This window comes from Diadema antillarum, unplaced genomic scaffold, assembly GCF_040938485.1.
Source record: "Diadema antillarum isolate AM-2024a unplaced genomic scaffold, OU_Dant_1.0 seq00001396_RagTag, whole genome shotgun sequence".
Lineage (NCBI taxonomy): Eukaryota > Metazoa > Echinodermata > Echinoidea > Diadematoida > Diadematidae > Diadema > Diadema antillarum.
Genome location: NW_027272151.1, coordinates 1 through 27,570, shown reverse-complemented (window position 1 = coordinate 27,570; position 27,570 = coordinate 1). Strand labels below are relative to the sequence as shown.

At 42.3% G+C, this 27,570-nt stretch overlaps 1 protein-coding gene across 1 annotated transcript in view; it reads left to right on the top strand.

Annotated features, from left to right (window-relative positions):
• The window catches only part of LOC139708997 (uncharacterized), a 46,253-nt gene extending 20,751 nt beyond the window's left edge, over nucleotides 1-25,502 (top strand). The window contains exon 3 of the mRNA XM_071620964.1: nucleotides 25,264-25,502. Coding sequence (XP_071477065.1) covers nucleotides 25,264-25,476 — 213 coding nt within the window. The 3' untranslated portion in view covers nucleotides 25,477-25,502. The remainder of the gene's footprint in view (nucleotides 1-25,263) is intronic.
• The last annotated feature ends 2,068 nt before the right edge of the window (nucleotides 25,503-27,570 follow it).

The window sequence follows — 27,570 nt, the reverse complement described above, 5'->3', positions numbered from 1 at the left end:
TGCTGCCGAGGATGATTGCTCGTTAACTCTCCCACAAACTCGATTCGTCTCTACCGCATTGGGGAGAGGATGGGAAGGGGCTTTTGTTTTGTTTTGTCTTTTTTTTTTTAAAGAGAGAGAAAAAAATGGAGGAAAAATAGGGACCAAGTATAGATGGGAGGGTCTGTAAAAAAAACAAAACTCTGCTCAGGAATAATGGACATATGTTAGGGAAGTAATGTATACAGACAGATCTTGCAAGCAGGCAAAATGATTCCACGAAGAGGGTGATATATGTTTGCTAGTGAGAGATGTTGGATATGTGTGTGGGGGGGGGGGGAGAGGAGGGAATGGGTTTTCATGAGGCACACATTCATTCTAATTGGACGAGATGGGCTAAGCCTCGGTGACTTCGCTCATCAACAGATGATCAACAAGGGTCCCCTTTGCGGGGTGAAGAACGGGGTCTCTTTCACTGGAAACCGAAATGAAGTCCAGGTAGTAATAATGTGTCCCATGTTCAATCTGCTCTGATTAGCAAAGCAATGTCCCCCCATCCCAAACCAGTATGAATCGCTGCAACTGCAATTAACAAAAAAATATAAATAAACTTCTCGTGGGAAGAACGTGGCAGACAGCTGATCACATGGGAATGAGTGGAGTTTGTTATGACTGCATTTTAACAATTTCCTGTTACCTTATGTTTGGATTTCATAAAAGAAGCTTGCTTGAAGTAGTGTTCTTGTGAAATCAACTTTGCTAGAGACCTCACCGAATTTTATGTCACAGTAAAACTTTTATTTTAGTAAATACACATATTCATACTACCCATCACCATTTTAATCCTGATAAAGTCTGTTACATTGAATTTTAGAGACTTGTTGTATTTGTTGCTTATTGAAAGTTTGGTACCTTAACTGCATCCTGTCAACATTTTCGGGGTCCTTAGAATTCTCTGAAATTCAGAATGTATAATCTTCATGAAATAAAGAATGTCTTGAATTCAGCTTTCACCCTATACAGTGTACAATGTCCTGTACTGTAGAGTACATACAAACTGCAGATGTTTTCATTTGGTATCAGACTTCTAACAGTTCATGGTAGTAATATCAGTCAGGTCATATATCACTAAAAAGCTCTGAGGCTATAAGACATAAAAACAATAAAATTAGGAAGTAGTATGCAATGACTATATCTATAACATATACATTGTATGTAGATAGATAGATAGATAGATAGATAGATAGATAGATAGATAGATAGATAGATTACATAGATTAGATAGATAGATAGATATATTATATAGATTGATAGATAGATTATATAGATAGATAGGTAGATAGATTGATAGATAGGTAGGTAGAGAGATAGGTAGGTAGGTAGGTACAATTTTTAGGTACCTTGTAGATAGATGGATGGATAGATGGATAGATAGGTAGGTAGATGAATATATGATGGTAATGGTAAGAAGAGCTGACAGGTGGGCCATATCGCCTTGTCATTTTTTGGTCTCAATTCTAAACAGAGTTTGAAAATGTTTCAAAAACTTTAGGGAGGCGTATAAAAAGTGATATTCACGGACAGTGTGGCTCCTCCCCATTGGAAAAAAAAAAATACCACAAGAGACAGTCAAAAAAAGAAAAGAAAAGAGAAAGGATGGGGTGAAACTGCAGTAGGCTTTTGAATGTCTTGTCATGGGTAACTGCTCACTTTTCCAATTCCTTTAACTTTTCCCCCCCCCAAAAAAAGGAAAGATAAACAGGTATATTGATCATGTTATGTGGTTCATTATTTGTGACTGCACGGAGGCAAACTTTGCAGCGTGCACGAGAAGGTAATCGCTGAGCTCACGAACTGCACTTAATTATTTTAAAAGCACCCGGTTGTTAATGCCCTTGAAATGGGCACTAAAAAAGATGGCACTTAACCGACAATGCCGCCATGACTGTAGTCTTTCGTGTGGCATCTTCCAAAGTGGCGAGAAGCCATTCTATTTAAGGCATCAACGTGATAATGATATTGATATCCTTCACGGATATCTGAGTTAATATAGCCTTCATTCTCTTAATTCCCCATCCGCAAAACCTCCCCCCCCCCCCCACAAAAAAAAAGGGACCCCGAAAAGTCCATTATCCATAAGGAAGAAGAGTTGATGAGACAACACTTCCTGCAAAATACCTGTTTGATCTGTCCCCTTAAGTCTGTTAATCTCGTTATCACATATGGTGCGTGCAATATGAATGGTAATTGATAGCAGCAGGGCCGAGAGTGTTAGGGAAGATCCTATGTGCGGTGTGACAGCAATGTACAGGAGTGAACGGGAGTCGAGAGAATACGTGGAATGTATTTTCTAGGTATGTCAACATGGGTTGGGCACTACGGAGAAATGATGTACCAGTTGACATAACACAGCGTCTATTGAGTTGATGGAAGGTCGCTTTCCATTCATTTGTGTACACATTCTGGCATGGATATGATGCTGTACCCCACCTGTTAGAAGAGCCCTGCAGAAATATCTGTTATCGGTTCATAATTTCAATCTTTAAAAAGAAATTGTGAGTGTGGCCACCTGGTGTTTGTATGACATTGATTTGATTTTAGTTATATCTCTTTAAATAATTGTACATTTCCAGTGGTGTGAGAGAGATATATATGTTTTGCTAGAGAGTGATGAATTGTTTGTTGTGTCACAGTATACATGTTTATAGAATCTGCTGTACTTACCACCATGTGTACGTGGAGAGTGGACATCAGGGACTTGTTGCATAATGTCTCAACCTCGTTTCATAATAGATATCCCCTCAAGCCTGGGGAGGAGTCGCAGGGGAGAGGTCGAAAGGGAAGGAAAAGAAGCGAGTCTACATTTCTTTTGCCCGTTTCCCTCCCAAATGGTTGTAGGAGGCATCTCCAAAGGTTAACATCTTGATAAGACGTCGAGAGGACGGCAGAGTGCTCTCGTATTCACTCAATTTAGATCTGGAGATAGCCGTGGGGTGAACGGACAGAGTCGCGGACCGCCTGATCGCCTCCAAGACGTGCCCCCCTGTGTCCGAGGGTCTCGCGGGCAAATGCACGGCTGACTGCAGGGGCGGTCTGCCAGATTTGAGAGGGGTGCCCATTCCTCCCTCGCAAGGGACTCGGGGGGGGGGGGGGGGGGAGGGGGTGGCAATTGTGGGTAAAGCCAGGAGGTAGTTAATGGGGTATGTTTGTGTGTGTGTGTGTGTGTTTGGGGGGGATGTTTGGATGTGTAGATATGTGTTTGTATATAAGATGTATGCATTTATTGTGTATGTGTGTGTGGTATTTGGATGTTTAGATATGTGTTTGTATATAAGATGTAAGTATTTATTGTTTATGTGTGTGTGTTTGTGTGTGTGTGTAGGTGTGTGTGTGGTGTTTGGATGTGTAGATGTGTGTGTAAGATGTATGCATTCATTGTGTGTGTGTTTGTGTAGGGCCTATGATGTGGTTTTTGGATGGGTAGGTGTGTGTTTTGGATGTGTAGGTGTGAGATGAATGCATTTATTGTGTGTGTTTGTGGTGTGTTTGGATATGTATAGATGTGTGTTTATATCCATATAAGATGTATGCATTTATTGTGTGTGTGTGTGTGTGTGTGTGTGTGTGTGTGCAGTTTGAGATGCAAATTTTCCCAAGTAGTTCTAGGTTTAGCTTGATAGGTACCTTCGATATTACTTCGCTCCCTTCCTTTTTGCTGTTTTATCTCTCTTTAATCACACTCCATCTCGCAAGAAATTCAGATATTGAAGTGGGAGTATTTGGGTCCTGTTTCTTCTTAGCAAGTTAGAGATCATGTGGCAGTTGATTAATAAAGTTTAATGCAGAATATTTGCAAATAATGAGAAATCAGTGCGTGAGAGAGATCTTGTATTCACTGTGAGGTCAGTCTCGGCTGAGCCTTTTCAGAGAGGTGCGTATTGGTTGGGCAGAAAATAATCCATCTTCTTACAGAGTGAGGCAAGCCTGAGGGCAGTTTTCTCTTTCTTTATAAAGCTAGGAGTCAACTCTTGTGACCCTGAATGACACATTGCATAGTAATTTAAACCCAAAACTTTCGATGCCAGTCCCCTGCCCCCATGTGCCCCTTCTCTTTCGACCTTACTTCTGCCCTGTTAACCATCACAACCCCCCTCTCCCACCCTTTCTCACACCACTAAAGAACAACCAGTCCCTACGCACAGGTGTTCGAATGGCAGCTGTCGTGTCTAATTAAGTCGCAACTTCTGGAAATGCGGCCGAAAGTTATTACTCCCCATTTTGTGCGCATGCCGATGCTTCAGCATGGCGTCATCGCCGTGGTTACGTCGTAGGAGCCGAGCCACTCACTGAACACGGGTCATTAGAGCTACCCAATGGAATGCTCACTGTCCTTTCTAAATATATATACTTATAATGCATAGCTCTCTATTGTCTCGGAGAACTGGTAAAATCATCTGGTGTTGATGGGTTAATTGCCTTTTGATGTTTGTTTCATTCAGACCCTCTTGGAGTCTAATTAAATGCCATCTTCTCCCTTGAAAGGGAGGCACTTTGCATATTTATTAAAATATCCACACTGCCATCTCTGGAAGCAGGCAAGCAGGGAATATGAAGAACAATGAAGGCTTGCTAGCGAGCTTTGCAGAACAAATAAGTACCAATCTTGGGTGATGGTTTCACTGTCACTAACATTCTTATTGACACGGTTGGGGGGGGGGGAATCTTTTGTAAATGGAATTAGTCTTTTGTTACAGCAAACATAGATGTGGTTATGTGAAACAAAGTTAAAAATGTTGTAAGGGTCGTGATGTGTCACTGTCTAAGTGGCTTGAAGAAACTGGTTCTGATGATATAAGCATAATCTTACTGGGGTTTAGACAATTTGATCAATGGGTGCATATCTTTGCATGAAAGTTTATGTAGGATTCATGGGTAGCTTCTGCATGATATCTATCAGATATAGAAGTCTTGGATATGTGTCCTTTGCCCGTTTTCTATATCGCAAGCTTAGATTGAGTCAAGAGATTTGCAAAGATAGACTGGATTGAAAATGGAAAAAGACCCGGAGCCTGCGCGGCTTGCTGAAAAATTTATGAGTGATCGGGCTCTTAGAATGAAAAGAGGAATCAAATTTGCCGTGGAGAAATCGTTTTCTAGTTTCTGCCTGTTCCCCCGGGGCTGTGGAGAGGTGCAAGGCGAGACTCGTTGACCCTTCCTGCCCGTGAATATTTAATAGTTAGCGACTCGTTTGTGTTCCACGCTTTCTGAAGCTTGTAACGTCCCAGAGATAGTGGGGAGGAACGTCCTCGCGGAAATCAGTTCCAATGATGCCGCCGTTTCACTCACAGACTGAAATGTTTTTAAATCGCACTCGATGGAAAGGTCACCAGACTCCAAACAGCACAACAAAACTCTTTTATGGTTGTGTGTATGGCTCAAAGCTTGCCTGAACCACACGGAGAGCCTCATTTATTTTACAATTTAGGTCATGCAACAACAATAATAACAACAGCAACAACAACAAAATCTGTGATATCCAGCTACTACAGTAGTGCATCCTCAAAGTGAAAGTGGAGTATAGAGTATAGAATATTTGTAGAGGATAGAATATAGCATGTATCCTGATGAAATTTTTTTTTCTGGTGTACAACAAGAATACACACTTGAAATCTTACAAGAAAAGATGGGGAAAAAAGACCACGAAGAAGGTTTGAAGGAAAATATGGTTCGTAAGGATTTGAAATGTTGCTATTCTCTGGGAACATAGTGGACAGTCTAGCTTGCTGTGTGTCTGGGATTATTACACACACACACACACACACACACATACACACACGCACACGCACATACACACACAGACACACACACACAAACGCTCTCCCCAGCTGTCATGGCAAAACTGTTGCAATAACAGGTACGCAACAATTGACGGATGGGTGTCATTGTTATCGACAGCTTTCTTTCTTCCCCTTTCCCTATTTTTTTTTTTTTTTTTACTGTTGCAAATCACGGAGAGTGTCTCATGTGTTAAAATACGCCGGTATTCAAATTACTCGCCGTGAACAGAGTTCTGTTTCTCGTGGGAGCTGTCAAGTATACTAGGTGTGTGTTCTGTCATGCGGACAGTTGTTTGGGCTCTCACAAATTTTTCCCAGACACGAGTGTTCGAGATTTGTTCATATCTGTGATGTATTGTAAGGTTTGCTTTTTTTTTTTGAGGTTGTATATCTGTTATGTCCTGAAGTGGAAACTTTACCTTTGTTTGAGTGGGGGAAGGAGATGAAGTGAATTTGAGAAGAGTAGGTGACGTAGACAAACCTATGAATTGTTTAGTTGGATAGAGATGAGTGACATTTTAGAGTGTGTGTATTTTTGTTTCTCCTCAATGTTTTCGACTATTTTATACCCCATTTAATCCATGCTTTCCTGCTATTAATGCTAAGTACACATTTTCTGTACACTGTCTTCCTAGAGCTGGGTCCAGCGTTTAATATCATGTACAGTATGTGTACTGTAAGGTGTGTCAAAATTTTCTATACTTGTAAGGTGAACATTGTTAATATCAGTGAGCGAATAAAGGGCAATATGAATCTAATGACAGGGCTTGTCTGTAATATGCATATATTATGCAAAGATTAAAATGAAGTAAGCGACAATTGTGTGTGTGTGTGTGTGTGTGTGTGTGTGTGTATAAACGGGGGAGGCATGTTTATAGAGATGAATATTACATCCTATTCAAAATGGTGAAGAAATCAAAGAGACGGTAAATCGCCAGTGTCTCAGCGATCACCCATGAAGGGGGTTGATGGCGAGACATGTTGAAGAGCATTAGGAGAAAACAGAATGATGACTTGGAAGGAAAGGAGGTAAGAGAGGACTTGATGATAGGCAAGTTGATATGGCGGCCGTAAAGAGAGCACGATGCCGAGCAATATCCAGCGACACTCGTAAACCGACTGCGAATTGCAGCTCCGATGAGATATAAACGTTCCATCTTCCGTCTTTGACCACCACTCTCTCCCTCTCTCCCAATTATGATGAAGTCTCGTGGTCGGCGAGATGACAAGTTATAAACATGTTACAAATCCCCCTTCCCGACCAGCCCCCCCCCCCCCCTTCCCATCAAAACTCCAGTGTAGTGGTTGACTACAGTAGACAGTGCTACCCATGCCAAGCCACTTACGAATGGTGCATTTACAGCAATCTGTCCCCACAAAAACAAGTATATGTAGTGTTAAAACTTACTGCGTAAAGGTGCCTACAAGCTTCTTGTATGAGTCCATTTTGGGAGTTCAATAGGTTTTAGGCATTCTTTTTGTTCTTTGGTCTAGCAATCCGGAGGTCTCGGGTTCGAATAATGGTAGCTCACTTTTCCACTAATAATTTTTTTTAATTAGGTAGATACTCATGTAGCATGCCCTTAATAAGTTGAAGTAATTTTATTTTGTGTCCTTTATAGCAATATGGGATGTGCTGAGTTCATGTAGCTTCTGTGTGTATTTTCGATGGAAAGTTGCAAATAAGCATTACAGTGAAAATATTTATTACTGCTGAGTTCCATTCCTGAGAATTGTCTGTAAGCGATGCCGGTGCAGTGTGGATAGATGCGGAAATATCTGTGACCAGCCAAATTAAATTTTATGGAAAATGATCTTCCAAGTGATTCTCTTTCTCAATTCTGCCGTGCCACGGATGCCTACAGGAAACCTTTGCCACCGGTAGCGGAAAGAAACATTAGTTATACCTGTACAAGCTTTGCCATTATAGAGCCTCACAGAAGTGAGAAGAATAATGTGTTTGCCGTACGTAAACATATTCCCCAATACTCACCCACTGACTGATCGGTCTCTACCGTGCTGTCTGAAGTCGTGGCAACCTGCTACTGACCCGAGTGAGGCAACTCTTGTTTGCTGTTGCCATGGAGACAGCATTTGAAAAAAAAAAAGAAAAAAGAAAAAGACGTATTTGTGCATTTGCCTCTACCATTCAGCCGACAGTCTCATTACATGCATTTTTGATGCTGGTCAAATTCTAAAATCCAGCTGCTCACGATTCTTTTACTTCCCGTTTTTCATCGATGAGCTTTTCGCAGAGGCTCCCCCCCCCCCCCACACTGTCAGCCTCGTCGACTTTTACATTTTTTTTTTTCAAATTGTATAGGAAGAAAGGGGAGTGCATCAGTGGCTGCCGTTGACAATCAATATGAGGGTTTGTAGATCACGGCGTTTAGAAATCTTTTAGGACCTGATTTGCACAATTGATGTTTTCCAGGTTTTGTAATCTTAAATGTCAGTCGAAGATTGCTGAGATAACTGTAGTCTGTCTATCTCGATTGATTTCTACGAATATCTCTCTCTCTTTTTTTCCTTCCCATTTTTTTTATCGCATTTGTCGCACTGTTCGATTTGCGAATGATGCATTAAGTGCATGTCATGTGTGGCAAAAGTAGTCTTTTTCCTTTTTTTGCTAATCATTTTTATTCAGAGTGTGAAAAAAGAGGGCAGGTACATTAAGAGCAATAAATATGGTGAGATTATTTCATATGACGAGTGAATGCAGGTCTGCAAAGCTATGCTCTAAGATATGTTTCAGAAAAGTACCCTTTTGTAAATACCTCTGACTCGTGTTGATTAACCCCTTCAGAGGATGGCAACCTCAGAATGCAATTGGCTTTATGTGCGAGCGGATCATGGATGATAAGGAAAGAGTTAACCTTGATATGGTGTGTCATATAAATGGTCATACACCAAAATTGGCTCGTGAAGGAACCAGTCTTGCAGTTCTTTAATTCTGTTACTGGCTAGTTCTGTACGACGTTTTGATGCAAGAATGCTGCCATCAGCATAGGGCACAGTGCAAAGTGTTGGTATTATGGTAAATGGCTGAGACAGAGATTACCTAGGTAAATGTCATGTACCAAAGACAAATTTGCTTGCTTTCCGTATCTCGTGTTGGGAAGCGATTTGAATGTAAACACAGCCTCATCATTGAGTGAGCTGATGATAGAGCTTGATTTTTGGCTTTACGACTGTTTGCCTCTATTCAGCTTAATGATTCTTGTTTTCTTGCTGTATTTTTTTGGTCAAAATCACAGCTTTTTAGAGCAATCTGCATCGCATGCTCAAAGGTGTCTCCTGATTAATCACTCCACTGTGCCTAAGGATAGAATGATGAGGAGCGGTGTAGATTTTGTAGTGGAAATGCAGCGTCATGTCGAGTTTGACACATTTGCACCCGACAGGTGATATGTGTTTCATCTAATCAGAGTACAACAGGTAGGTACCCTGTAGCAGGCAAACCGCCTGGTATACATTGGTCTGTTCAATTTGCAGCACAGTTAGTGAAAAAAAAAGATGATTCACGGCATATGACTTGCATCGCAAATGTCAGTACGCGTTGACACGGCAACGAGGTGGCAGCGGTGCTGCGTGATATACGGCTATGTAGCTGCCATCAGCCCATTAGGGCTGAGAGAGCCGGGGAATTGCTCATCTGGCGAGCATCCATATTTCATGGACATCGTCTTCTCACCGGATGCAGAGTTTGAGCTGCACCGCGGAGACCTCGCAAAGATTCCCTTGGCATGAGCCGATGTAATGCCTCTCTCGTTCCCCCACTGGGCAGTGATGCGCATCTCCATTGCTGAGGCTGACCAAAAAAGATTTTAAAAAAATTCTTCATGATGGTTCGGACCTCCCCACCCCCTTCCCTCCCCCATGACAATCTTCTCCATGTATCCATCCCTCCCCTACCCCCACCCTATACCTCTCTGTACAGAATTTTTATGTTGATCTCCCGTCAGTGGCCAAATTGTCCACGTACCATATTCGTACCCTTGCGTCCCGGGGAAAGGTTGCGCGCCGAAGAAAAACAAGGCAAGCCAAATTAATTTTGGTGTCGTGCACGCCAAGTATTTCTGCCCAAATTCTTCCATTCATACAAGCTTGGTGCACTTCAGCGACCTCTTCCCCCTGCGCATATATGATGCCATGCTGTACAATTACATGCCCGGAGCATGAACATGTCGTGCATGTCAATAGTACCTGCGCTTGGGATGTATTGGAAGGCTGTGGGGGACGACTGGGGGATTTCGAAACGAGGTCGTGAGTTTCAAATCAGCCTTTACTCTGAAAGTTGAAATTTGATATTCCTCCCGTCAGATATTCTTTTTCCCGATCTTTTCTTTCGGATTTAGGGAGTTGTTCTTTTCTTCTGGATTTAGGGAGTTAGGCCAATCTGATTATTTTCCATGGAGAGAGGTTGCTCTGATTGTATTATACCTGATTTTATAAAAAGCTTTACTTGAAGTATACCATACCTTTGTATGTGGTGTCTGAATTGAGAAGGCAAAGGTTTGCGACGTATCGATCGTGCCAGACATTTCTGCATTCTAAGGTGAAATTCAAGTCTTGCAAAAAGGGTACATGGATTTTGATGGTAGATGTGTTGGTTTACATTGGCTCTCGCTGAAACGCACAGCAAAGCCTTGGACTTGTGACCTTCTTGCCGGCACTGGCAACCTTGGGATTGTTTGAGCAGGCTCCATGCACTGCTCCAGGAATAGCATCAATTATGAATACTGCGATATGTGTATGTTTGTCGACGTTAAAAATTGACAAATAGGGGGAAAGGCCAAGATCGGGCACTTGCGGAGCGCGGAAGATGGTGATGTATGTTTACGCTGGCGAGCGTTCGAGCAAATAAAAAAAAAAGCCTCGTGCCGGAACTCGCTGGGAGACAGTGAAATTAAGCTGCTAGGGATGGATTTGGGCTTGTCCAGTTTCCTGTTTCTTTCTATTTTTTTTTCCCTCTGGCGCTGGAGGAGTGAGTGAAGGAAGGCTTACGACTGCAGGCAGTGAGTGGGACAGACAGAAGGACAGAATGGATGAAAAGCCAATGGAATGCTAATCAGTTTGCATGGTGAAGAAATGTTTAGCAAATGTACACAGATGGAAGATGTGATATGCAAAGAGTGTACCAATGCATGTATGGAGTAAAGCGGAAAGTCAGATTTGGATGAATGAAAATTACTGTAAAATATGATATATTCGCGGCATGAAATTTTCGCGAATTGGAGCCGACAGCCTTTTTCGTGGCATGAAATTTTCGCGAATTGCTACTGGCATTCAATGCATGTAGTGTAGACAAAAGCTTTCGCGTGCATTTTAATTTTGCGAATTTTGGCGCTCGCGAAATTCGCGAAATTAAAGTGCACGCGAAAATTCCTCGTTTTACAGTAGATGATACAAAGTAAAGTATGATTGCATGCATGTACCAATTATGAAGCTGATAAGAAAAGGAATATATGGAAATGCGTAGGGAATTTGTGGAATATCTACCTGGCAGAAAGTAAAATCCCAGTGAATTTTGTGCAGGTGGACACGTGCGCTGGAAAGCACAAGCGTTTGCTCTTGATGCTATACCTTTGGAAAAGTCAGAGAGATGTAACCAAAACTTGGACAGGTAGAACGTTACACTCATCAGTCCATTTCTGGGCATGCAAAGTCGCTAGGTGAAAAGCTGTGCATTTTGATATGCTTCTTTTTGTCCCAGTTGATAGGAAATGAGCACCCAACGTTATGCGTTATCCCAACTGAAGTTGGGAACAAATATGAAGGACTTGCCTCATATCACGTATTGGATGTGGAGCAATGTAGTCTTTGAGAATTACGAATAATGTATCAGGTAAGACTGTTCCACTTAGTCGCCAGACTGAAGAAGCCAGGGGACTTTAAATGTTTTATATCAAAAGAAGGGACAAAAAAAAAAGAAACACGAATACAGTGGCAAGACATGTAGTGGGGAAAGTGCGGAGTTATGTGGCGAGGCGCTGTCGTATTACTTCTCGTCCATTCAATCGTAGCTGCCCTGGGGGGCAAGTTCGTATTGACCTACCGCCCGCGATTTTCATAACCCAACAAAACCACGATCAACGCAGTCTCCCCCCCCCCCCCCCTCTTTCTTTCTCTCCTTTTTTTTTTTTCATATTGTTATTTTACTTGCGGGGTCCCTTAGTAAGTCTGCCTCCAACAATAGTGTGCAGGTGCTGGCGACCACAACTCACAAGAGAATTCTGCCTTGTGAAAACATTGAAATTATGCGTAATTCCACCACATGCAACTTGTGCGAAAAAGTGTTGTATCTTAGGGTTGCTGTTGTTGTTTTTTTTATTCTCCTATCATTATCATTGAAAATTGTTGATGCTGCATATTGACAACACTTAGATACTTGCTTGTGTAGACCTGCTAAAATACACAAATATACAGACATCTGCTCTGAAAAGGAGTCTACTGAAATTGTAATACTATGCAATAGGTAATGTTGATTTGGTGGCTTGCTTTAAAGTACTCATTATGCATGAATGTCTATTTTTAAAAAATAATGATGTTTTCAAGGGAAAAACTGTTAGTCTTAGCCTTAGCCTCACACATGTTGCTTGATGCCTTTTTCACGTGATCGTGAATAAAGGTTATGTTGGCTTCCAACACTTGTGTATTAATCTAAAGGGTTTTTAACTTTGCGTCTGTTTGTTAAGACTAGCATAATAGTACTTAAAGGGTGTGTACAGTTCTGGTCGAGGTGAGGATTTAGCTTTTAATGTTTTGCGAACTCTATGAGATGACTAAGAGCATGCAATTCTAAAGGGTATCAAAAGTTTATTTGATGAAAATCGGTTTTGAAATGGCTGAGATATCCAAAAACAAGGTGATACAAAGAGATCCTAATAAAGTTGTGGCCTGTCACCTTTTATTATTATCACTTTTTTGGATATCTCAGCCATTTCAAAACCGATTTTCATCAAATAAACAATGAATCCTTCTTAAAATTACATGCTCTTTCATATTTCATAAGAGGTTTCTCATTATCTCACTTAGAAATATTCAAAACATGAATCCCTTACCTCAACCAGTACTGCACTGTCCCTTTAATACTGCTTGAGATATATGCCAAAGATAGAATGTGTATGATTATGTTTGGATACTTTATATACCTGTACAAGTATAACACTGACACCAGGACCATGAAATGTAATACTTTCTTTCGGAAGGAAATGTACACTTCTAAAGTATAGCATCCCAGCAAGTTTATGTTATGCCACATGACTGGTATCAAATTTACAACATAAGTGTTTAGAAGAAAAAAAAAAGATATAAGAGGAAAGGAAAGAGGAGAAGATGGCCCATTGCCCAGCATGATGGATATTCCTTAGCAATTGCATTGCTCCAGTTTGTAATAATTTCTGTTGATTTATGGAAAGAAGCTAGCAAGATGTTATTATACAAACATTTTCTGTCTGTGAGATATAGGCACTCTGCATTAGAACCATAGAAGGGATGTATGCATAGGTATAAATATGTCAGATTTGCAAAACTCTATTGCCTGTAACTACAGAATATACCAGCATCAATTGTCTCTTGATGTCAATATATTCTCAGGAGGTATTAAATGTTTGACACAAAAACAAAAAAGGAAAGAGAAAATGTCTGCGCTGTTTTCATTAAACCAGTCTATTACCATGGAAGGTCACAAGCTACTGTTGTGTAACGTATGCCAGTACATGTAGATCCATCCCTGAGTGGATTTAAAGATGATGTCGTTCTCTTTCCCCCCAGGTATTGAGCCCAAGAGAGATTTAATGTTCTCTCGCAGAGATCTCTCCCTCTCCCCACCCCTCATCTCTCTCTTTTTTCTTGACATACCAATTACAACTATCTGTCAGCCCTTATTGTTTAGGATTGGGGGGGGGGGGGGGTTGGGAGGGGAAGAGGGGTTTTAGAAGGGGATGGGAAGAGAAGACGACAGTCACTCTCTGGCTTCAATATTCATGGCGCCCCCTTGCCGGCAGGGACGTGCACCGCGCTCTAGATTCACGGTGCAGGTGGTTTCACGGGCTCTTTGGCAATGCACGCACCGCTTCACGGCAACATACATTTTGTGCTACTTATCGGGCTGGGCTGACATGGGTCGCCGCATGCCTGGAGTAACCTGTACGAGTGTACTTTTGATGACTTGTCCGTTTGCCGTGAGGGCGCCATATCGTGCATTTTAAAATAGAAATACCGATTACTCCCCTTTGTCATCCCCCATGATGCTACTGCTGTTCTGTCTCATCTTTTTTCTTCTTCTCCTCCTCATCCCAAACTTACTCCCCTTCTAGTCCCTATCCCTACCCCTCTATCCCCATACCCCTCTCCATCTGCAACCCTCCTCTCCTTCTTCAAAGAAATGGCATCACATTTTTTTTTTTTTTTTTTTTTTTAAAGATGAAGATATAGGGGGAAGTTGTGGGTAGTCATCAACTCTAGCTGAACTGAATGTGTGTTATTTAAAGACTACACATATACACTGTATGCTGTAGGTGGTAATGATATTTTTCTCCATTATGCGTAAAGCTCAAAATCACATTGATATTTGATCTGCATCAGTGCTAAAGATTAGTCATTCTGCATCTACCTAGCAGTGCTCTGTTAAGCTTTGTATGTTTCTTGTCTTGTTTGTTCATCTTTTCTTTTCACTATTTTCTTCTTCTCTTTCTCCCAACTGCAAAGCTGACTGCAGAGCTGACTGCAGAATCCCTGACTGTTTTGGGCGTTCCCTTTTCTACTTCGCCCAAAATCAGAAAGAGAAGATGTTGATAAAGCTTGAAGAAAGGAGAGTAGAATTTTCGGAGAGAAAGGCACAGGGTGTGGCTCTTCACACATTTATCATCATACTTGCCTGACATAGCAAGAGAGATGATAACACATAGGATATTGATACATCTACAAGCCTAGCTGGTCTTCTGAAGGGCAATTTGGCTATAGTACACATACACTACACAAGGTACAGTGTAGGTAGTTTTCTGCAGCGTCAGTGCTAGGGTCCAAAGATAAATGCCTTATCCTCACATGCTCTTTTTGGATTGGAAGTTGATTTTTTTTTTTCTGTTCCATTTTTGCTGCTGTCATTGTTTTTCTTTTGTTGCTGTTTGTGAAGGAAAAGAGGACTTTCAATTCTCTGAAAATGAACAGAGTCAGTGGGTTGAGATTCCCCCTCAATTTAGCTCATAAGCGCATGGTCGGCACTGCTGCTTGGAACCCATGCTGCCCGAATCGAACGAATCCAGGACGATATTGACTCTATCCATCTGTGATGATTCTGGGTAGCCGTGATAGGAAACTCTGCTTGGGAGAAAGCTGGCAGCGGATGGGGTCAGCATCTGGCGCAAACCCACAGATCTATTTTATCTGCTCCCATTCATATACATGCATATCCTTTATATATATTTCTGACTCTGAAAATCGAATGAAGGGAAAGGCAGCATCCATTTGAAGGAGGAAAATTGGCTGTTTGTGCATTGCGGTGTTTGTTTGAGCTTTTCTCACCTAAATCACTAGTTTCAAGTGTGTTTGCATGTTTTCTCTTGTCGCTGCGTGGGCAGACTGCAGCTTATGTGCTCACAGAATATTGTAAGAAATGTATGGCGGGGAAACTGTGCCTCGTTCACAATATCCTAACAACAGTTGCCATGGTTTGCGTGCAAAGCCATTGTCGGGGACCCCTCCCCTCATTCAATTAGTCATAATGTCGGACATGCAACACAGCCTTTTGCTCGTGACTATGCTGGCCATTTCGGTTCGCTCTCCGCCGCTCAGGAGCAGCAGTCACGTTTGTTTTCTGAGTATTTTTTTTTTTTCAAGGGTCCACCAGGCAATAGAATCTGAGGCAATTATTCAACAGTATCATGTTGGAGGGTTCTTTTCTCAATCGTGCTGTTTCCCTTTTCTAGATGTGTTTTCGTTTTCTTTTTAAGGCTCACTGGCAGAGAATATGTCTTGTGGAGTCAGAAGTGTCAGGTTTAGGGTGATGTGAGAAGGTTTTCATGACTGGGTCAGTGGCTGTATTATTCTCCCTTTTGGTGTGTTTGTATGTGTGTGGATGTGTTTAAAGAGGGGTGGGGGTTGTATTGGAGTTTACATTTTTCGTTCTTGGTTTTGGTTTTGACCTTCGTCCCAGCCTATGCATAGCAGGACTGGGGAGAAAGGATTGTTTGTTTCGCCTCATTGGATTTCATGTTTGGGGAGGACTGAAAAGGATTCGGTGCCAGGTTACAGGGCTTGGTTGCGGGAGAGAACACGGAGTCAGGGAGGAGGGAAAAATGGAACGAAAGCGAGAAGAAAATGGAGCTTAAAGTGAATTGAATGGACTCACATGCTGTCGCAGTACATCAGAGGCTCTTTTAGGTGTGTTGCGAAGCAAATTTGAAAGGGCTGGTAAAGCACAGATCAGTAAATTGAGTGATACAATGTGCTGAAGTCGTACATCATGTTTAGGATGTTACTCGAGATTATGCTATTGATCTGCACTTTTGGAATAAAACAAACAAACAAAAAAAAATTCAAATCACGTCTCAACTTGCTTGCATTAGTAACAAGGTGTATACACCTGGCATCTTCACAGATCCTTCATGTCTGCTGTGTGTGTGTGTTGTGTGTGTGTGTGTGTGTGTGTAACTGTCGAATGTATGGTCGTCATGGAAACAGACCCTGAACGATGCCGTGACCTCCCCCATGCGTTGAGCAGACCAAATCATAGTTGGATCTCTAATGTGATGGGACATTCCCCCAGAGTCCTGGCAAAGGTGTCATCTACGTCAGATATGTGGCACTGGGGGCTTCAGGGAACTATGGCGGAAACATTGCAAATGACCCGCACACAATTTCTACCTGCACAAATTTTCTGATTAGTGCCAATTTCAAAAAGAAAAACATGAATGAAAAAAACACCAAAAACAAAAGACTAATGCACAGAGCTCATTCATCACATCTGAAATGAGTCTCATGAATGCTGAATTGTGAGAATGTAAAGCGCTGAAGTACTACAGGATTTCGAGCAATATGGTTTAGCTCTGCGGAATATATTTATTGTTTTTGTCTCCCAGGCTCCTTAATCGTGCGTCATACGCAAAGGTCCGTGCACCTCATCATCCTAGTTGAGTGGAATGCTAATTACGAAGCTTGGCTGCCAAGTAATTCAATTCCATATACAAACAACTTTCGCGTAATAAGCCGTATGCTCATCTGCCTGGCACGGGGCAAAAGGTTACGGAATTCATTCGAACACTGTGTACCCATCATAAAGTTGATGATTAATGCTGGAACCAGCGCGAGTGAATACGGTGCAATTGTCTGCAGTGAAGATTTTCATTGCAGTATAATGTTTTCATAGCAGAGAACATACTTGCAGCACTTGATATGTTCACATACTTACATGATTAATCATGACAACATAATTATACTGCACTGCGTGTAGAAGTTGCTCATTGTATATCTGCGGTGTATGTAGGTTGTTCAAAGCACTTGACTGAGAAATAGCAAAAAAACAAACAGACAATATAACAGTTATTTGAGTTTATGCACAATCATATGAAAATCACATTAGACAATATGTACGCACATATATGGTTTAGAAACAGCAGTGCTATCAAGGACAAAATTCATCCCAAAATGCTGGTAACTTGTAGCAAATTCATGAGTGATTTAATTCCTTCCAACTTGTGTTGTTCTTAGGACTCTTCTCATTTCTTCCTGTTGTTTAAAACGATTTCCAGTCGTAACAAGTGAACGCGGCTTGTCATGTATTCTGTTTACGTTGTGTAACACTATCTTAGTTAACGAGAAGTTATTCCCTGATATAGCCTCCCGTACCCCTGGAGTTCACAGAAGAAGTTTTTTTTTTTCTTTTTTTTTGCCTGTAAGATTGATGAGAGCACCCAGGCAACTGGCTGAGCAGTGATTCATTCCGGAGCAGAGAGTCAATACCCTCGCAAATTGCTTTAAAGGTGCACTAGCCAACAAAGAGTTCCAACACCTTAAGTATCTCTGCGATTCAAACCAGACGAACAGGGCATCGATACAAAAGGAGATGCTTTGCTACTTCTTAAAGAGAGTAACAGCAAATTGACCCTCAGGTTTGAGAGAAAGTATGAAGGGGAAAAAACTGTGTTGTCACTTTGTGCCAATATTGTCAAAGTTCAGAGAAGAAGCGAGGAATGATTTTCTTGATTGATGACTTGAATAAAATTGAAGATGGCCATAGTGAGGAATCCGAAAAAGCCGTAGACCATGGCAGGGACCAGCTTTGTGAGCATGAGACATGTAGTTTCTTTCTTTGATTTCTGCTTTTATATCGAGGTGAGGGAAAAACGGGAGAAAGTGCAGGTGGGGAATCTTCCTTTAAAGATGCATGACAGGGACTTGACTCGTTGCATCGAGGGCTTGGGCAGGAATCCTCGTGGAAGACGAAACAGCCACCTTGGTAGCTCACCACTGAATCAACGTGACAGTTGGGGAAAGACTGTTTGAAGGGGCTGTCCAACCTGCAAAGCCAGGATTAATCATAGTGGGATGTAGGCTGACCTGGGAAGGGAGGGGGTGGGGAGGAGATGGGGAGGGGGTAGGGGGAGGTGGAAGTTAGGGGATCATCTTCACTCTTAAAAGGGCTGGATCTGAATGCTTGAAATTTGTGTACGGGAGCAAGGAGAGATTTGTAGGTCGAGGAAAGTATTTCTGGGATTTCTTCATCTTGCTGCAGGGCCAAAATGAAGCATAGATGTACATTCTTGAGGTTCTCTTGAACCAGATCTGTAAAGTGTAAATGTTTGTTTGTGTGTGTGTGTGTTGTGTGTGTGTGTGTGTATGTGTGTATGTGTATAAATCTTTGTGTATGTGTGTGTCTCTGTGTGTTTGTGGCGTGTCTGTTCATGTGTATGTCTGTGTGTGTTTATCTCGCTGTGGGTTATAGCCATGAGAATATGCCAATAGATGCATTACCTATTGCCAGGAGTGATGACGAAAAGGGTAGTGGGTAGTATCAATCTGACTTTTGTGTGGAGCTTCTGTGTGAATGATGTGAGAGAGATGTTTGGATGTGAGTCTCACATCATCCCTTAAGCAGTGATGTTGGGAGAACGGAAAGGGCAGGAGAAAGGCGGATTTGCCAAGCGGAAGCTGCCCTTTTCACTCGTCTTTGGCGCAGGGTACTTCCTAAAAACGATCCATTACGTGAAGGATTGCATTTTACTGGCTGTCTGGTGGTAAGAATTGTGAGTAAATCGAGTCAGATTATAGATGTCTTGAATAAGGAGAAGCCTAAAATAATGGGTATCCCCCCCCCCCCCCCCCTTCCAGCTCCCGGCTGCATAGTCTTTGGAGTGGGCTGAATGAATTGAGCCTAACACACTAATGTCTGACTGACTTTCTCTGATTAAGATTTTGATTGTGCAGCGAAGCATTTAGCCTGACAGTAGGTTTCCCGTAAGAAGATCCTACATATGGTTTGCAGTCCATGGGTGGATTTGCGAGCAGTGACATCCCATCAAAAAAAAAAGAAAAAAAAAAAAGAAAAAGTAATTTCAGAATGTGACTGGCATGCCAACGGGGCTAAAATGAAATGATATACATTTATGTCCACTATATTAAATATTCCTTGTCTTCGACAGTCAATTGGGAGTTATATGTTCACCTCAAGGCAATATTTTCCCTCTGTGCTGGCACTTTGGGAAAATGTAATCTCTTGGGGGAAAATATAACTCCTGCTGCTGCGGGGAAGTCTAGTGTTGTATTACACATCTAAAAAGGCAATATCTGTACAATATTTACCTTGTTGTCTCCATGAGATGATGTTTAATGTTATAGAAGCAATGCACAGTTTGTCCAGGGCCCCGTTGCAAGAAAGTTGCAATCAATTGCAAATAAGCTAATTTTGAAACAACCATTCTGATTGGAGGGTCTGCCCTATTATGCATCAACAATGATTTTGATAGTGACAATCAGTTACAAGTTGCGTTTAAACGCAAAGTTTCTAGCAACGGGGCCCAGTTCCTGTAAGTGAGGGATTAATGCTCACTGATGTAGACACTTTTCATTCTCTCCTCTGTCAAGCCTATGGACTCGGCTCCTTGCAGGATGCGACATCTGCCCTCTATAGACCATGTGACATCTGCCCTCTATACCATGTCACATACATTCACTAATTGACACTTGTTTGCCTTTTGTTTTTGTTGTTTGATTTTATATCTCGCCTGTTGAAAGGTTGAATGTGGATGCTGCCCGGTGCATCTTTGCAATCATTAGAGGAAAGTGAGCATTCTTTTGAAGTTACGAGTGCTTAGTGTGAAATTATCACAAGGGAGGAAATTGACACTGCACGTAATCCAACATGCAAGTGGAATAAAAGGAATCACAGTATTGGAAAGCAGGAACAGAGAGTGATTGAATGATGTGAGAGAGGGAGATATGGAGAAAGAGAGGGGGAAATAAAGTCGGGGGGGGGGGGGGGGTGTTGGAGAATTGTGAAGGCCACAGTGACTTGATGAACGGAGGTGGGAGTAATGATGGAAGAACGGAGGGTGAGCACAATGGAGAAGAGACGACATCAACACCTGTTTTCGGCGACATTTGATGAGCTGACGTTTTAGGAGTCGCGAGCGATGGAGCAAGAGATACACCGAACTTGCAGACTCCTCGGTCAGTTGAGACGGGGGTGCTGGGTCGTCGTCTTAATTTGAGCCATGGCGTCACACACTGAAGGGGGGGGGGCTATTGAGTTGTGTGTGAATGTGTTTGGATGAGGAAATGGATGAGAGTGATGTGTGTTGCATAGCATATATAGGATGGCAGTCATGTGTCGGTCTGTCTGTTGGTCTATCTCTTTCTCTCTCTCTCTCTCTGTCTTCTCCCAGCCTTCTCTGAGGAGGTTAAAAAATGAAGATTGCAATTCTCGCTCCAGATCATCCGGCCCCGGTATCGGTGATCCCCGAGGCGGCCATTGATCTTGAAACTGTATCCGTGTCGAGGGCTAAAAGTGGACTAATTACTTTCTCTGCTTGGATGGGCATGTTGTCCGCAGAGGGACGGAGACTATGCGCCGGTGTGTGTGAGGGGGTTTGTTGATGCTATAGCATCTGTGCAATATGTCTGCATTGCATTTCTTTGACTTACGTGTGCTGGCGTTAGACTTGCACATGAAGAATGGCCACAGCAAGAGGTAGCATCAGCCAAGGAGAGAAAGAAATGATAGAGGGAAAGAAGTTGAGGGGAACATTCATGAGGGGACGGGGGGGGGGGGGGGGGGGGGACAAACCGGTGGAGGAAAGATAAATGAAGAAGACAGGAGATGGATACGGGCCATGTAAGTTGAGCCAGCCCAAATAGTGTGAGTGGGGAAGTGATTAGAGCGATAAAAGGGGCTTGGAGAGAGACGCAACCCGTACCGATAGTGGAGTGGCGATCGGGACGATTGTTTTTGTTTTGCAGGGGGGCGTGAAGCAGAAAACGGCGCTGCTAAGTTGGTGAGGAGGCGACGAGCGGGGATTTGCCCGTGGTGAGAGAGCGTGCGCCTGTCAAAAGAAAACAACGGGCAAAGGAGGGCAGGCTGCGCCGAAGAATGTTTTTTCAGATCCAAAAAGGCACGCCATATTTGATTTCAAGAACCATGAACATTTCAACGATCGATTGCCTTGAGATGATAGCGAAGTATGAAATGAGATATTGCCGCAGTAGACCAAATCAGAGAAATAGATACAATAGTGATGTTTCTTATTTCAGAGATAAGACAATGTAGGTGTAATTTGTAGTTTGTCATGTACTTCTACTGTCAGTTTTTCCCTCTCTTGTTGTAGCTTCTTCTTTTTCTGACACTTCGCTCTCAAATCTTTTCCCTTATCTTCGTTGTCCATCATTTTCCATCATATGGCCCAGACGTGTATTGTCCGTGTACTTGAGCTCACAAGTCATCTCCCAGGGTTCAAAAGTGATGCGGGCTGCGAGGCTGCCCCACTGGAAAGTCTGACTGATGTCCGAATAGAGAGAGTTGCCATGGCAACCACGCACCCATTCCTCGGATGGACGCGATGGCCCCTATTGAGAGTCTCTTAATGAGCTTTCAGGGGAGGGTAGTGAGGATGGGGTGTTTTTAAGGCTTGATGAATGACGGTCGTCGCCTGACTGTGGTTGGCATCGCAGTGAGCGGGTTACGGTCCGAGAGTCAGGCTTCCATCAATTTGATGGATTCACAACTTTTGGCAAAATACCAAGAGCAGACCGCAACAAGCTAACACTTTGACAGGGTGCTTTGCGGGATAAAACAATCACTTCTGGTAGGTTGCATTGAATATCATCATGAAGATGTACATTGCAAGCGTGTTATGAAGCTCCATGACCGATCTCATGAGATTGTGGTGTTTGCTTGTTGAATTTTTGCGGCATCCCCTCGTGTTTCCTAGCAACGCAAAAATGTGAGCACACACACAAACACACACAGGTGGAACTAGCGCAGCAGCTACATTGTATGCAGCTGATAAGTTGATATCTTATGAAGATAGTAACATACTGTGACTCAACAGACAGTGATATGATGAGGCCTACTGTTTTCCAGGAATAGCTACAGTAGCTCCGAAGTCTTCATAAAATGTAATTTAGAAAGATGCTGGGAATGTACATTTGTATATATCCAATGTGGGTAATTGAAGGCTGAATCATTCTTTTCCAATGTCATTTTATTCTCATCTTTTTTATGTGTGTTAATTATTTAGTGTGTCCTCAGCAGATTCAAATTGATTTTGTGATGTTGCACTTTATAGTGTAGGCTTTGTTTGGTGGGGGATAAGTTGTGATAAAGTGATAGCCAAGGCCACAGCAGGTTGCTACATAAGAGCACTTTAGCCCCACCCTGAGGGGGGGGGGGGGGGAGGGGGTATTCAATTCAATATCTCCAGTTCACTGTCCTCCCCAGAAGAGATTTCCGTGATTCCGTCTTGGCAATTTTTATTAAATTTTGGCATGACTGTCCCTCGTGAGGAAGTTGTGGTCAGTGGAGAGATCAAACTGCCCAAATTGTGAGTGGTTTGCATACAGTGGACAATGACCCATCCTGGCTGTGGACGCTAAGCATTGCCAAGGTCATTCCCTCTATGGCCAGCCATGCCAATCAGATGGACTGCTTGGGCCAGAATAAGATGTTACAGCACGACTTCCTTCCCACGGGAGGCAAGTGCCGATGTCAGTCTTATGAAGAGCGACTAGTCTTCCAAAGCAGACCACAATATCTGTTTAGTAATCAGCAAGGTCAAAGGTTACCACGAAAGTTATGTTTCAGAGTAATACTGATTACATCACTTCATACCGTACATGATTTGCTCTCCAATGTTAGGGATGTAGGTGTACACATTTCTGGGGGTGCATCAGAAAATTTGTTTTAGTTTCAACTACAGTCTGATAGGAGTTTTCCCCAATCCTAACTGCCCCTCCCCTCCCCCACCCCTTTCAAAAAAAAAAAAAAAAAAAGGTCTGTCACATCAAATTTATATTGCTCTCCAGCAGAGAATGTTCCTCTGGTGTCGTTAACATTTCTGGATGGCGGCTGAGGGGTTTCCGTGTGGACGATAATTGCAAATAATGTGCTGGAATATTGCCTCTCCGTAAACCGTGAACCACAATGCGGAGAAAAGCTATCCGTGTGGTTTCGGTAATTCGCACGGAAAATGTTGGGAGATATCCTGATGATATCCCCCTCTCCTAATAGCCGTGGGCCATGTTTCAGTGTTTGCTATTAAAGTTGATCCCTCTCTTTCTTTTCTTTTTCGTCTTCCTCATTGCACACGAAAACAATCTACCTTTCTGATTTTTGTTTGGTTTGTTATTTCTTCTAGATATCTTGATAGATATTTCAGTCTCTTCTTCTATGCCATTATTCTGTTTTTGAATTATACTTGTTTATGTGTAGGTTATCAATATGTTGTCTTATAATGTACATATCTATATATATATGCATGCATCTATCACTGCATCATTCTCTCTGCATTCATCTTCCTTCCTAACTATACTCCACCTCCTCCCTCCCCCCCCCCCCCCCCAGTGAGTTGAAACCAAAGACTTGATTATTTTTCTTGACATTGACGTGAAGCCTTGAGGTTGAGCCCGTTATTGATCAGCTGCAATTTCATACTGCACAAGCAGTGGTGAGCATGACGACTCAACGCTTGCCTCATGTTTTCCACTGAGGGCCTCCTCCTATACACACACACACACACACGCACTAAGGCAAACTCCGACGCATGAACACTCGGAATCTGTTCCCTGCAATTTTACATGCAAAGGCTTAAAAATAAACCCTTCTCTAGGGGGGCTTTCTGAATGAAATTGTATGGCAATTTCATTTTGCGGCGGCATAGAAAGTAGTTTGTTTGGCGTCACAGCTGTGTTTATAGTGTGGGGGCCAGTATAGCTCTATGCAAATGAGAGTGACATCTGTATTGCGGGGACCGTGTTTGTCCCGATTTTGTCATTAGTGTCACATTGTGCATGCAAGCTGTTGTATTATTTTCAGCTCAATTTCCCCTCATGTAGCCCCCCCCCACCCCCCCCCCCCACCCCCCCCCACTTCTCTGCGATTCTAGTTGCTGCAGAGCTTGTGTTTAACCACTGGCATGAAAGCAGATCGGTACTGCTTCTTCTAGGGCCAGTTGCTACCCATATATGTATGAATTGTGCTAAATGTGAAGCGTGTTGTTTGGTGTAATGATGCTGTGTGTGTGTGTGTGTGTGTGTGTGTGTGTTCCTTTGCTGTATAGAGTGAGTGCAAGTTATCCCGTCCCTTGTTTACAGAGGGGGCTGTTGGGTGTCGTTTCCATAGCTCTCTACACAAGCGTCAGGCGTCCATTGATTTCTGCGTGTAGCCTTTCAGCCAAAATGTATCATCTGCCACTCACATACAGTACAAATATCCCCTTCTCGAGAAATGTGGGGGGGGGGGACTGCTGCATTGAATACAGTAGTGTTTATACCCACTATTTTAGCTGTGAGAGAGTATCTGTAATAGTTTTTCCGCTGAGAGTTGTGGTTATAATGGCAAGACAATATTGGGGGGGGGGGGGGGGTTGTGAAATGAATACGTATGAGTCATTTGGAATAACAAATTTGAATGATTTTCCTGAATAGAGAGCTCGAAACAGCCATTAGATTCTAATGGCAAACTTGATGAATTTGACCCTGTATGTCTGTTTACATGGTGTGCTTTCAGCTCATGGCTTTTATGTGTCAAACTTCATTGGAAACATTTATGAATGATGGCATTCCAAGCTGGGGAATGCTGTATGCAGCAGATAACGTTGTATACAAACTCTTATCACTATGCAGTGTTATTTCCATGAAATATGGAATTATGAAATAAACGATAAGCAAGTGAAACCACTGTTAATCATGTATTTTCTCTCCACTTTTGTTTCTCTTCCTTTCACGAATCTAGGTGAAGAGGGAAAACAAGGCATCACCGTCCCGAGTCGTTCACATACGTAATGTCGCCAACGAGGCTCTAGACGCAGATATCCTCAACCTGGCGTTACCGTTCGGCCGTGTCAATAAATACCTTATGCTGAAAGGCAAAAACCAGGTGGGCAGTCCAAACATTGCACAGTTTATATCATGGTCGATCATGTCACTGAAAAGTTTTACAGTGTGAAAGGGTGAGAATATTGTAATACATCCTGGTTGTTGCAAATGTATAAGAAATGAATCCTACGATGTTCAGATGTAGGCACAGATTACATTTTAGTTGTGCACTCCTTCACATTAGTTTCATATGTGGCGCTCTGAAATATTCTCATGTTATTTATTCTGCCTGCGACCTTTCAATAGGAGGCAGATATATTTGAGTTTCACTTTCGGATATATATGACACTGTAATTCACCTTGTCATGTTAACATAAAAGATGTGGTGAGTCATACAGTTCTGTTTGGTCATATAAGAAAAACTTTGAAATTTTTGTTGTTGAAGTCTTTGCAAGTACACAGGAAATTTGTACCCCAGATATAAGAAAGAAATAATTGTCCCTTGATTCGGCAAAAAATTAGAGAGCATGTCTGATATCAAAGTACGATTGTGATGACAAAAGAGGAGTGATAATTGGATTAACATATGGTGATGTGATACGACAAATTTACTTTGCTATTGGGTGCGCTTGTTTGACTATGATTCGTGCACAATGTCGCGAATGCGTTCTGCCTGAGATCACCGTTTGATGAGAAAATATTGGAAGTTCCATGAAGAGTGGTGGGGGGGGGGGAGAGGAGGGTAGAGGGACAAATGGGGGGATGAGGGGAAGGAAGGAGGTGGGGGGGGGGGGGATGGGTTCCCAGCGGGAGCAGAATATTGGAAGGGGGTGAGAATAATTCATGATATGAAGCGGTAGGCACCCTCTGGGAGCTGCACACAAAGTGCTGTGTTAAATTGGATGTTATGAGATACATGGATCACATTACGTGAGAGCGCAGATGGGTTGCACGATATAATTGCCTGGAATGCAACCGACAAATCGCATCCCTGTATCTGCTCATTCAACCCACATAAAAAACTCGGGGGTGCATTATGACTGCTAACTGAGAGCCATCTGCAATCGGCACAAATGAATATGTATATTTTTAGATTCCGTGTGCCAGGTTGAGCAGGGAGGATTGCAGAAAATCAGAGGGGGAATATTACTCGGGGACCAATTGATTCCCGTGAACGGCCATTTTGTGGGCAGGTGAAATTGCAAGCTTTCCGTCAAATGGTACAGTGGTTGAGTTGTGGTTTGTGTATAACTGAAGTGTTGCTACAGATGGGCTTTAGAGAAGATAATCACTGCTGATTGGGTTGTGATAAGTATGCCTTGTTCACCCATGATAAGCTGTAGCAAAAGGAAATTGCACCAAAAGTGAGAGGTTATCAAATTTTGAATATGCATGATTGTCTGCTTGTTGGTATGAAGTGGACTAATTTCTAGTTTTTGTACAAGAAAAAGAAATTAAATGTTGCTTTTGACAAAATGCTGAAAAACTATACAAATTTGACCACCTCTTGATGAATCTCAGCCAAATACGTGTATACACTAATAAATGATATGTTTCTGGAGTACCAAGTTCTACCCAAACCAGTTGAATGCTAAAAGACAGAAAAAACCTTGCGTATATACACCAATCTTCTCATCTTTTTTTTCCTCTTCTTATATTAAAGGGAAGGTAAACCCAGAGAGCAATGTGGATTGAGTGAAAGCAGCAACATTAGTAGAACACATCAGTGAAAGTTTGAGGAAAATCGGACAATCGATGCAAAAGTTATGAATTTTTAAAGTTTTGGTGTTGGAACCGCTGGATGAGGAGACTACTAGAGGATATGACGTATGAGTGGACAACAATACAAAGAAAATATAAAGGAAATTCAACAAAAATTCACTTTTCTAGAATTATGAAAGAGCAGTGGACCAACCGCTTTCAGAAAGCAGGGGGAATAATTGCTACCCTTAACATATGTCAATATCAAGTTGATGGAATTTGTAATTTTCATGAAAAATGGATTTTTGTAGTATTTTCTTTATATTTTCTTGGTATTGTTGTCCACTCATACGTCATAACCTCTAGTAGTCTCCTCATCCAGCGGTTCCAACACCAAAACTTTAAAAATTCATAACTTTTGCATCGATTGTCCGATTTTCCTCAAACTTTCACTGATGTGTTCTACTAATGTTGCTGCTTTCACTCAATCCACATTGTTCTTGGGGTTTATCTTCCCTTTAAC